The sequence below is a fragment of the Jatropha curcas genome, chromosome 1 (genome assembly GCF_041381405.1).
Source record: "Jatropha curcas cultivar XTBG-Jc1 chromosome 1, XTBG_Jcur_1.0, whole genome shotgun sequence".
Taxonomy (NCBI): Eukaryota; Viridiplantae; Streptophyta; class Magnoliopsida; order Malpighiales; family Euphorbiaceae; genus Jatropha; species Jatropha curcas.
In genome coordinates, this window is record NC_143151.1 from 28,191,438 (window position 1) to 28,204,511 (window position 13,074).

Sequence of the window (13,074 nt, forward strand, 5' to 3'; positions counted from 1 at the left end):
TTAATTTATTGATATTTTTTTTTTAATGAAATTCATTTATAAATTAAAAGGAAACAATCTCACTTATAAATTAAAAGGACAAGAAATGTATTACTTGATAGAATGAAAAATTTATGTCATAGTATAAATAATTTGTACTAATGAATCTTTATATCCATTTATAGAATTTTGAACAAACATTCATAGTATGTTGAATTTTTGAGAACCCTAATCTTTAGACAAAACGTGTAAGAGAGGCTCAACAAAGACATGTGTGGCCTTCTATGAACCCACAAAAAAAATATGCCATATTTCTCATTTTGGTGGTAACAATTGAAGTCCACAATAGTGCAAATATTCATTGTTTTCATAGACAATGACCTCTTGCCCTATTCCATTTATGGTTTAGGTGATTTGTCAATTCAAGTCTCTCTTCAATATTTATAAATATTATTTTTAGATTTAATTATATTTGTGTTGTCTAAATTTTTTAATTTTCTTATTTTAGCGTTTGAATAAAAAATTTTGTAATCGTATTTCTTAATTATTAAAAAAATTACAATCAAGTGCATTTAGCTGAGTTATTTTGCTAGAAATTTAAAATGGATTGTTTTGTTAGATAATATAAAAAAGGAAAAAAATAATAATTAAAAAATAAACAAAGTAATATGGTAAAACAAGTCTTTTGATTTGTTTTTTATAAGAAATTCTAGCAAAATATATTAATTTTACACAAATTAATTTCTACATTTAATTATAAATTTTTTATTCAGACACCAGAATAAAAAAAAAATTAAGAATTTAACACCGCAAATATAATTAACCCTGGATTTTATTAAATTAATTTTTCTTATATGATTGGATAGTGGAGCCTACATGTGTAGCCCAGATTGAAGGCAGGCATCATTCCAATTTGAATAAAGATGTAATTAGGGCAAACATAAGATATGAGAGACATGATGGCCCTTAATAACATATATAAAGGATCAATTTGGAGAGAATATGTGCATAATGCAACTCTTTTCAAGTATATGATACTTGAAAATTGATGGGCACATATTCCTAATTGGTCCCACTATGTTCGAAACAATTCGTTTCGATCCAAAATTGAAAAATAAACTAAATAAATTAAAATAAATTGAAAGAAAATCATAATAATAACAAAAACAAAATTAATTGAAATAACTAGAATTATAAAAAATGTATATCATGTCTGATATATATAAATAAATAATTTGATACAATTTCATCCAATTATTTTTGAATTTTTTATCATAAAAATCAAACTAAATTAGTGGAATTACTAAATATATCAAAGTTGGTCACCCTTAAAATTAAGCACAAAAAATAGAGTTGAGTCCGCTCTCTCTTGATAATGATACTGTTTACATTTTTTACACGTGTGTAAAATAATTTCTCAGTGGTAATAATTAGTTCTGATAATTAATAATAACAATACTATTAATGATATTCCGTTCGTCTCAAAATATAAATTGTTAAGTTGCTTTATTTTGAATTTTTTAAGGAGTAATAAATAATTTTTTTTTTCAATTGTATCCTTATTTATATTAAATATAATAACTATTTTCACAAATTACACTTAATTTTGAAATAAAAATAATTTGATCAAATTATCTTTAATTTTTATTATAATTTTAAAAATGAATTATTTTCCGAATTCTTGTTCAAAAATTATAAACAATTTATATTTTAAAATGGATGAAGCAGTAGTTAACTGGTTTCATACCAAAATGAAGAATAAATCTGATCCTTTCTTCATCAGTTTATTCCTAATCCTACCGCAATTGTTTTTTTTTTTTTTTTTTTGGGAGAATTTCCGCAATTGTTGACAATTGTGCAAGGAATCAAAACCAACAATCGTAATCCTGTCCCTAAGGGTATCTTTGGGAGGGTGGAAAATGGGAGAAAAGTAAATAGATAGAAAATGTATTTGGCTTGTAATGTTAACTATAAATGACATTATCCACTCATTTTTCTTCATTCCATTTTCCTCACAAACATACCCTTCAATTTTTTTTTTATCCATGCTAAAATTCATGAACTCTTTGTCAGGGATGGCAGGTATTGTGTAAGGCGGGGACAGAGAGATCTTTTTTTTTTTTTTTTTTTCTGAGATGGCGAAAGGGAGATTTTATCAGTCGCTCTGAATTTCAGTAATATATTATTATTTTTAAAGAGAATTACTATCTAGTCCCCCTCTTTTGATCAAATATACTAATTAGTTCTCAGTTTTTCGAAACACGATTGCATCCCTAAGTTTTGTCTGTGTTTAGCTGTGAGTCAATGGCAATAGATAGTAAGATGTGAGAGAAACCCTTTAAATAACAAAATTAAAATTAACTTTAACATCACCTTTCTCAAAAGAAAAAAAGAGAAAAAGAAAATTTTATATTATGACTCAGTAGGTTATACTGGAAGAATCTTTTTTCTTTTTGATAATAGATTTCGCTTGATTATGGGTAAAATGCTAAAAGGTGGGTTTCAAGTTTGGTATTGATAGCTTTCATGGTGACATGTGGAGAGCATATATGTACTACACTTGCAAATAGATTCATCAGTGTATAGTTTGACATTGAGAGGCGATAGTTGTTTTATTCTTTAGTGGCAAATAATTAAGAACAAGCAGTTTGATTTTAAGAGAATACAAAACTCAAATTTTAGTTTTCAAGTAAAATAAAAAAAAAAAAAAAAGAAAAAGAAGACCAAACTCAAAACACAACAAAAATATAAATCAAAAAGGGAAAGGGCCAAAATATGGCGAAAAATATCATCGCTAGAAATTGAAACAACACTGGAATGGTCATACCAAATTCGTTTGCAGCGGAGATGCTGAAGTCGTCTTCGTGAGATCCAAGAATGACGTTGATTTGATGGGAAAAAAAACAAGAGAAAGAAGAAGAAATGGGTATCGATTGCACCAAGTATGTTTGTCGATGATGAAGGCTTCAATCAGCAGCAATGGCTTTTGTGACTTGTTGTATTTTAATTGGCTATGATGTTGAAGACGATGAATGGTAGAAGACAAAGTGTTTGGTGGCTAGGGTTTGTTTTCGTTTGCATTGGGGTATTTTTGTCTTTTAATTTACAAAACTCATCAAAATTGGACGGAAGGATTTAAATGCTGGTCAAGGACAAAACTTAAGGGCATAATATGAGTTTTGGAAAAAATTCGAGATTAACTAGTGTAATTAACCAAAATTGAAGGACTAAATAGTTATTGTCTTTATTTTTATTGAAAAATTAATTTATTTTTACATATTTAAGCATTAATTTATGAAAAATCAATAGCCTTGGTTAGTACACATGAAGAGGCGTTTTATACCAACAACTAACTTATAGCATTTCACAAGAATTTTAATCAATAGTTAGTAGCCAATAAAAGTCTTAATATTAGCACGAATTTCATCAGTTATGTTTAAATAGTTTTTTCGTATTAATTGGTAGCTAATTTATATTTATATTATATTTAAAATTTATTAATTTTATAAAAACAATTACTAATGAAATTATTTTTAAGATAATATTTTTTTATTATTTTTATTTATACTTATTTAAAAATAATAAAATTTTATTAAATATTATCTTAAAAATTTATGATTATTTTTCATTGATATAATACATTAAAATAGAAAATAATATATTCACTTTAAAAATTAAAAACTAAATATTATTCCTTATAATATATAAGTATAATTATATACTTAATAACACAGTTTAATAGCAATTGTTATCGAAATTTTACCAAACATCAATATTCATGTATATAACTGCTATCAAACCTAAACTACTAGACCAAATGGGTCTTTAAAAAATATTTGAAGATTCACTATTCGTTATTAGTTTAATTAGTACTTTAATGTTATTATGATTATAATTTTTATATATACTATGTGTTTATCAAGTCAAAATAATTTTTTATGTTTTTTACTTATTTTTATTTTTTTTTAATTTTGAATTTTTAACTTGTATTTAAATGGATTCATATGTGAAATGAGTAATTGTAATTGATTTTATAACGAAATATTTATTTTGAGATGGTTGTTGTTTTATTGTTTAGACATTTTGTTTCCAGATATACAAGTCTCTGGAGTTGTCTTAAAAGACTTTGTATCTTTTTTACTCATAATTTTTTATTTTTAGATTGTCAACTCTTAATTGGTTATTTGTTTTTTCTTTTTGCTTGACATTGCAAATTCATTTAATCATTGTATACATGTTTAAGCTTATTCATTTTTTAGATTCTTATGCTTGGAAATAAAATAATTTTTATATATAAATTTTTTTTTGACGTTTTAAATTTTTTTATTTTATTTTACGGCATGAAGTTATGATAAAGTTAATTTAATTAGATTAGACTAAACTTATAGCTAAATTGCATAAATATAATTGTAATTTATATCATGTTTCTTAAAATTATAATACAATTATTTATTTGAAAAAATAAATTCATTATTATTTTTATATTGTAGTTGAAATAATTTTAAGATAAAAATTCAATTTTATTCGTACAATTAAAACAATATGAATCAATTTAATACTCATACATTAGTTTTTCCAAATTAATTTTAAACTATATATCAAATTTTTTTTTTTAGAATGAAAACATTATATGTAATGATCTATGAGCATTGGCTCAATCAAATTGAATTACATCCAAATGATTATAAGTTAAAAATAAAATTATATATATATATATATATATATATATATATATAAAGAACCCGCAACTGCAGCATACGGTCACAATCATTATGACTTCGACGTCAACGGCTGGGATTGAATAATCTTAATTTGTTGGAAGCTGGAGTAATTAAAACGTTGAAGTAATATCTATACCAATTCAATTAATTTCCCAATTTTTGAAAAGAAAATATTATCCAATCCTTAAAATTTGACCTATTTACTACTTAATCCTTGTACTACCAAAAAATAAGGTCAGCATTCGGTTAACAACCAAACCGAATTAGCACTGACTTCAGTCCTTCCAAATATACTTAAAATGATAACCAAACATGAACTAAATAGTATAAAAATTGATCCACAATCAAATTAAATCAATTTGTATTCAGTTATTTTAAATCGAATTAGCTTTTTAGGTTTAAAAATAAATTCAGTTAGTTATATAAGATAATCAAACCAAAATTGAAAATCACACGTTTTTAATATGTCCAAATAGATTGATAACTATTTTTTAAAATCAATTCAAATCCGACCGAAATGAATTGATTTGGTTTGATATCAATCAGAAATCGAGAATTACTCACTCCCAATTAAAATGTTTTTAACTTTTAAATCCATTAAATTATTTTGTTAATAAAAAAGTATTGTTTTATGATTAAGTAAGAGATTAAATAACAACATTATATTAAATGCAATAAATTAAATAATAACACTATCATAATAAACTTGAAGGATCAAAGAGTAAAATATCACAAAAAATTAACAGAAAAATGATATTTTTTTTTGACAAAATAAGACTTGTTCGGTAACAACGTTTAAGATAATATTTGACATTTAAACCATACTACTTATGTTGATTATTAAAAACAAAATATTGATGTATGTTCTGAAGTTGAAATAATGTTTCATGAAATGTTTTATCTTTTAAAATTTAGTATTTAGCAAGAGCTTTTTAAATTATTTTTCATTTAACAACCAATTAAATAATTATTTTTAATAATTTTGCTTTAAACAATTAACTATAAACACTAATATCTAACTCTTAAAGACTTAAGACTCAGCAAAATTGACGGCTACTATGACGCAGCGGTGCAAATAACTAGCATCGCTAAACATGTAATAATTAAACTAGTTTAAAAAAGTTAGGAATGATTTAATTATTTAGTCAAAATAAATGATTAAGTAGTAATTAGGATTAAAACTAAAAATTAATTTACCAAAATATCACTCCGGTAAAAAAAAGGGTTGCTGATACCTGCCAAATGGAGGGCCAAGATTTCCGTTCTAGTAATTTGGTGAAAGGCTGACAAGTGTCATTATCTAAATGGTTGTCTCTGGATTTCCCGCCTTACAGTTACAGGCTTGGAGCAGTATAATAGACAATTGCTTCTGCACTCTATCCCTATCCTAATTGGACTTATCCCTTATCTATTATGCATTTGACTCTTTATTTCGTTTTTCTTTTTATTATATAATATATTATCCTTAAAATGAATCTTATCCTTTAGGAATTATCCTTAATTGGACTTATTTTTTTTACTCAAAAAATGTATTAAAGTGTGTTAAAACATGTTTAATGTGAAAAAAAATTAGATTATTTATTTTTCTTGTAACTTATTTTTTCACGTATTTTGACTAAATTAACCAAATTAATTTTTTGATTGAAAATTTATATTAAAATCGATTCAATCAATCAATTTCAATTAAATTATACATTGCGAATAAAGTTGGAAGACAAATTAAACATTGTTTCTAACATTTAGTATTGTTATAAGGAGTTACCTTTCAAAATATGAAAACAATGTTTAGATTTTTTCTTAAACAAATAAAATTTTCAAATAAAATAATATATTTTATTATAAAAATTATCTCTAATTCAATAAATGATATTTGAAAATGAAGACTACCTTATATTGTATGGCTCATAATTTTATTACGGAAGCCACTTATTGTATAACAAAAAGATCTCAAGATATATTGATGATGCTATTTAATAATCATTTATTTATTTTAAAGAAAATCTAAATACGAAATTGTTTGTTGGTAATTGAAAACTTAAAAATGAGAATGGATTGATTAGTAAATATATATAGAAAACGAGGGCATTTTAAGAAGCGGAGATAATAATAATAAAAAATATTAGTAACTCACTCTACTGACTTTGGCGGCACTCCGCGTAAACCGTGCTTTTTGGATTTTCTCTTCTCTTTCCTTCAACTTTCTTTGCTCTGTTTCAAAAACAAAAGCAAAGCAAATACATTGAAAGGGAAGAAAGCATCTTTACTCTCTTTGATTTTTCGCTTTCGCTTGCGTTTGTCCTTCTCTTTAACCTCTCTACTGTACTAGACTCTCTGCAACTAACAATTCACTCTTCTTCTTTTGTATTTTTGCCCAAAACCCTAATTCTTTTTTTAAAAGTAGATGCTTGTTCTAGCGTTGCTGAGATCGTTTTGATTTTGAAGCTTCTCATTTGGACATCTGAAGATTGTGCGATTTGGTCTCAGATCGGTTAGTTTCTTTATTGCATTTTTTGAAATTTTGGTTATTGAAGGGAAGATCATGTAAGAACTATAGTTTTTTTTTGGCGTGTTGGTATGGGTAGAAATCTTTAGTAATTTTGTGTGATTTTGAGAAGAATTTTGGTTTTCCATTTTGGTAAATGTAGTATTTATAATGGCTGTTGGTTTTATGTGATTATGGAGTGCCAAGAAAGAAAATTTTACGATTATGGCTGGTTTAATTTATCTATGTATTTAAAGTTTCTGATACTTTTTTTTCTTAAATATTTTCCTTCGTTTTTTATTTTGTTATGTTGGTCAGGACTCTAGCTTGTGGAGTTACCAACTCAATGGGTGGAGTTGCCGACTCAATTTCTAAATTTACTTTCAATTTTGATTTTCTTATTGCTTTACTATTTCAGGTTCTAAAGAACTTCTGCAAAAGTTGGGTGTATACTGTTAGTTCTGAGGTGCCATCATCAAATTTCTGTTTGGCTTTCTTTTCAAATATGGCTGGAGACTCCAAGGCGAGCCTTTCAAATGGCACTGCTAATATACAGTCTGATCCAAGAAGAACGTACCAAGTTGTTGTGGCTGCTACTAGGGACATGGGTATTGGAAAAGAAGGGAAGTTGCCATGGAGATTGCCTTCTGATCTCAAATTCTTCAAGGATGTTACTCTGACTACTTCTGATTCTGGAAGAAAGAATGCAGTAATAATGGGTAGAAAAACATGGGAAAGTATTCCACTTGAGCATCGTCCTCTTCCTGGTCGCCTTAATGTTGTTCTGACTCGATCTGGGAGTTTTGATATTGCTACTGCTGAGAATGTAGTGATATGTGGAAGCTTAACTTCTGCTCTGGAATTATTGGCTGCATCTCCTTACTGCCTATCAATTGAGAAAGTCTTTATCATTGGAGGTGGCCAAATATTAAGGTTTGCACTACTTTTTCTACTTTTTTATTGGTTAACTATTCCTTTTCTTTACTTGCTTTGATGATCTTCTAATACAGGGAATCTCTCAACGCACCTGGGTGTGATGCTATCCACATCACAGAAATCGAGACAAGCATTGATTGTGATACTTTTATCCCTAAAATTGATTCTTCTGTCTTTCAACCTTGGTATTCATCCTTTCCCATTGTAGAAAACAATGTAAGATATTGCTTTGCAACTTATGTACGAGTGAGGGTTTCTGCGGTTGAGTCCCATGGTCAAGATAATGGTCTGAGCTCTGATAATAGTTACATTAAGTTTGAGGTAAAGAAGTTCTCTTTCCTTCCAAAGATGGTTTTTGAGAGACATGAGGAGTTCTTGTACCTGAGACTTGTCCAAGACATTATCTCAGATGGCAATTTGAAGGATGACAGAACCGGAACTGGTACTTTGTCCAAGTTTGGATGCCAGGTAATGTGAACCACCAATTATTTATGATTTTATTTATCTTTGCTTCTGAAATGAGTCAAATGACATTTCCGTTGCATTCAACAGTTTGTTCTCTTAATTACTGATGGATATGACTGGATTGCCTTTTCTTTTCCTCTATCTAATCTACAGATGCGGTTCAATTTGCGTAGAACTTTTCCGCTGCTGACAACAAAGGCATGTGTATAGACTCATTTTTTGCTTTTTTTCTGTTCTGCTTTATAGTTTGCCATTGTTGCTTCCACTGAATTTAGATCTCCTGCATTTGTGTCCTTTTCACTCTTGTTATTTAGATTGGCTTATGATTCAACGTGAAATCAGTTCTTTAAGGAAACAAAATCATTCATTTGTCTCAAGGTTTTATAATTGATTTGTAGAAAGTATTCTGGAGAGGGGTTGTTGAAGAACTTCTGTGGTTCATTAGTGGCTCAACAAATTGCAAGGTAATTATATCTTAATTAAGCATTTTATGTGTATACTTGTTTGCTTTCTCTTGTCTCCTGTATGCAATGATGGTGCATTGTGGAGGATATCAGTTTTGGTTGGTCGCATGTTCTTATATAAAAAAAATTACCATATGAAGTAGCTGTTTTACTATTTAACTTTTTCTCTCAATTTTACTTATTTCTTATTCATAAATGGGATATTATCTCCCAAAAACAGCGTTCTTGACTGTTTATTCTCGTGGAAGTTCTTTTCAGTAAATTTGGCTATTTAGCTAGTATAATTTACACAACTGTTTATTGTTCATTTTTAAATTTAATTTATTTTTATTTTTTTTACATGAGATGTGTGTGGCTGCATAATTTATAGGTCTTGTAGGTCTCATAAGTGATTCTACACCAATGAATCTTAATTCTTCTCATATTACTTTAGAATTTCGGGTTTAGATTATTTAGTTGTACATTTAGGAATATTAGGATTGAGATTGCAAGCTTTTGGTATTTATTATGTTTATTTTTCCCCCCAGTTAAAGAATCCATCTGGACGTTTGTGTCATCAAGTTCTCGGTTCTGCAAAATGAATTAATTTGAATGAGGTGTAATAACCCATACAAATTTCTGTTTGGCATAGATGTTAAAAATAGAATCTAATTGCAATTTTGAATGTTGCATGCACAGGTCCTTCAGGAAAAGGGCATTCATATATGGGACGGCAATGCATCCAGAGATTACCTTGATGGGTCGGTATTCATTTTTGACTTCTACTATTTCATAAAATAAATTCATTTATCATGCACTTCTTGAAGGATATTTTCATTTGCAATTTCAGTATTGGGTTGAAGGACAGGGAGGAGGGTGACTTAGGACCTGTTTATGGATTCCAGTGGAGGCATTTTGGTGCTAGGTTATTGAATGCTTCTTTATCTAAGTTTAACTGGTGGACATAGAAATTTATGAGCTTGGCATCATTTGTTATTTTTATATGACTTCCTCTTTCCAGGTATACTGACATGCATGCTGACTATACTGGCCAAGGATTTGATCAGTTGTTAGATGTTATTGACAAGATTAAGAATAATCCAGATGATCGTCGAATTATTCTTTCAGCTTGGAATCCTTCCGATCTCAAATTGATGGCACTTCCTCCCTGCCACATGTTTGCTCAAGTTAGTAGTAAGCCTAAGTTCATATCATGATTTCCTTCGCCGTTGATAAATCTGGATATTTTGTTTTGCAGTTCTATGTAGCCAACGGGGAGTTGTCTTGTCAAATGTATCAGCGATCTGCTGACATGGGTCTGGGTGTGCCATTCAACATTGCATCTTATGCGCTCTTGACATGCATTGTGTCTCATGTTTGTGGTATGCATTCTCTGAAAACTGTTAATTAATTTTTTACTTTTTGAGTTTGATAGGGCTATATTGTCTAGATGGGAATGTTTAGGCATCTGATCTGATGGTCAATGGGCCACGAGAATCTTTTGATATCATATGTGGTGAGTTACAAGTTATGACAAGTTAGTCAGATCAACGTACAGGTGCCTTCTGAAGTTGACTGAAGTATGCAGATATGATTCTATTATTCTTTGATTGGATTGATTAATATTAGATGGCTAAGTTTGGTGAACTGATAATTAGTAGGTGAAAAGAGTATTATAGCTGAAGCTGGTGGTAAATTGTATTTAGCTAGTGGTGCAGATTCCTACACCATCTTGTTGGCTCAGCACATTCCATTTAGCGCTATATTGTTCTAGCAAAGGTTCCTAATATTGCTGAAATGGGACATCGTCAAGAAAAAAGTGATCAGGGGCTAGATTTCTATGACAATAATGTTGCACGCCAGGGGACTGGCACTGATGGAAAAATAGATTGTAATAGTTATCTATAATTACTTTAGTAATGATTATATTTGTAACAATCTATACTCAGTCATCTAGTTTGAACAGATCTTGTTCCTGGTGATTTTGTTCATGTGCTTGGCGATGCTCATGTTTATCGGACTCATGTCAGGCCTCTCCAGGAGCAGCTTCAGAAACCGCCAAAGCCTTTTCCAGTTAGTACAGTGACATCTATTTAAGTTGATTAAACCATACTCATTACCATTTGGAATTAGTTCGTGTTGTTCTTCACACTTTCCTATTTTCTTCCTGTTGTTGTTTTGTGTTCTCTTACTGGTACTTCGATGCAGATTTTGAAGATTAATCCGGAGAAGAAAAACATAGATTCTTTTGTAGCAGCTGATTTCAAACTCATAGGTTATGATCCTCATCAAAAAATTGAAATGAAAATGGCAATATAGGGCTCCATTAAAGTTTCAGACAACTCAGATACTTGGTTTCTCCTGGGCAATGTTTGCATGTAGTTTTGAGGCAGGTAAGTTTTTCTGCAGTGACACTGCCTTTTGCAATGATGATTTGTCTTGTGCTTCGGATCCCAGATGTTCCTCCATCAAGTTAATGCATTTTAGATATAAGTGGAATTTTCTCTTGCTGCCTCAGCTGTTGCCTCTTATTAAAAGACTTATATTCAAACTTGTATCATGTTAGAGAATTCTTGCAAGGTACAACGGAAAGATCCTAAGGATTCCAAATTTAATGATTTAGAATGTGGTCTAGATCCAATGTAGTTGTTTTGTTTTGTTTAGTCCTTTGGAAATCTTGTTTACTTGTTTATTCAAAAAAATTAGCAGCAGGTCCAGAATTCTTTTCTAGGGGGTCAAGGAAACTTTTGCAAGCTGCAGCATTTCTTCATATATTTAGGGTTAATCTTTGAGTCTTTCATGTTAGGTTTAGTAAAACCTTAATATTTCTAAGTTCTCTATGGGAATCAAAATCCTTAATCTTAAGAGGATCAAGACTAGTCATAGAAATCTAACGTTTTTAATTTTTGAGATTACTTCGGAGTCTATAAATAAATAACCATATTTGTAATGCTTTATTAGTTGGTCTGTCATTTAATAAAATCCTAGCAATTCTAGACACCTTTGGATTGTGTGATGCAATTCAGCCTTAAGTGTAAAGCTGATGGGAACCTTAGGTGCAAATGCAATGCCCAAGGATTTCTAAGTGTGATGCTTATGTCTATTATTTATTTAATTACGTAATTGCAGCTAGACTGAAATCCTGCAAATAGTTGCAAATTTCAACTGCCCAAGTTCAACCATAAACTCAGTGCTATTTTTGTTTTTAACATAAACTCCATTTTCCTTGCATAATCTCATAATACCAATTCTGCAAACTGCTTTATCATATACCTCATAGGAGGCATGAAAAAAGCACATGTGTTTGTATGAGTTGATCATCATGTGATTTATCTACCTGAAGGATCTCCAGAGGCTGTTGAAATTAATTGGAAAAAAAAGAATGCCGTTTCTTCATACACCTTTTATTGTGGGCGAGAAATAGGTTGGGAGGGTGGTTGGCAAAGAGAATTACACCCATTATTCAGTATTTGTTTTTTTTTTCTTCTTTTTGGTTTTTTGATTCGAAGAATATACTGCCCTGTACTTTAGGTTTTTTTTGTTTTGATTATTGTTGCTCAAGCAGTGATATATATGTATGATTAGGGACTTTTATAAGCTGAAGCTTTGGTTTTCTGCAATGTTTCAGGCACAGCAATGGGAGGCTTTAACTTGCTACACTGTTAACAAGTAAAAATAAAAAAATTGGTAATTGGATATACTTGAACCTTTTCTTATTTAGAGAGGAATCCTTTAGTTCCAGACTTGGTGGGGTCTAAGGTGATTTAGGATGTCTGTATTTTCTTGCTCTACGAGTTCAGTTTTCCTCTATTACTTGGGAATATCTTTTTATTGCTACAAATGCTAAAATCATACATTGCGTTTGGAATGGATTGGTTATGGACTTAATGAACTTTCATGGTTTTCTTTTTTTCTTTTTTTTTTTTTATTTATTTTGTGAATTATTGCAGTTCTGTTTTTTTCTTGTATGGAAATTTGTTAATTACTGTTCTACCAGGTATTTTAACCAATGGGGATTCGCGCAAGTAATCCCCACATTTTTTCTGGA

The 13,074-nt window shown here is 29.4% G+C and overlaps 1 protein-coding gene across 1 annotated transcript; it reads left to right on the forward strand.

Annotated features, from left to right (window-relative positions):
* The first annotated feature begins 7,600 nt into the window (after nt 1–7,600).
* LOC105630137 (bifunctional dihydrofolate reductase-thymidylate synthase 1) lies at nt 7,601–12,918 on the forward strand. Its single transcript, XM_089719904.1, has 11 exons — nt 7,601–8,115; nt 8,193–8,586; nt 8,737–8,781; nt 8,982–9,047; nt 9,726–9,787; nt 9,877–9,951; nt 10,048–10,213; nt 10,285–10,408; nt 10,993–11,099; nt 11,235–11,419; nt 12,655–12,918. The coding sequence occupies exons 1-10, from the start codon at nt 7,688–7,690 to the stop codon at nt 11,343–11,345; spliced, it is 1,578 nt and encodes a 525-aa protein (XP_089576030.1). The 5' UTR covers nt 7,601–7,687; the 3' UTR covers nt 11,346–11,419; nt 12,655–12,918.
* Nucleotides 12,919–13,074: the final 156 nt, after the last annotated feature.

What these genes read in the sequence shown, in the direction of transcription:
- LOC105630137 (XM_089719904.1), top strand. Translation starts at nt 7,688, where the DNA reads ATGGCTGGAGACTCCAAGGCGAGCCTTTCAAATGGCACTGCTAATATA. An exon ending in TTCCGCTGCTGACAACAAAG is followed by an intron (nt 8,782 to 8,981) that starts GCATGTGTATAG and finishes ATTGATTTGTAG; the next exon opens with AAAGTATTCTGGAGAGGGGT. An exon ending in TGGAGGCATTTTGGTGCTAG is followed by an intron (nt 9,952 to 10,047) that starts GTTATTGAATGC and finishes TCCTCTTTCCAG; the next exon opens with GTATACTGACATGCATGCTG.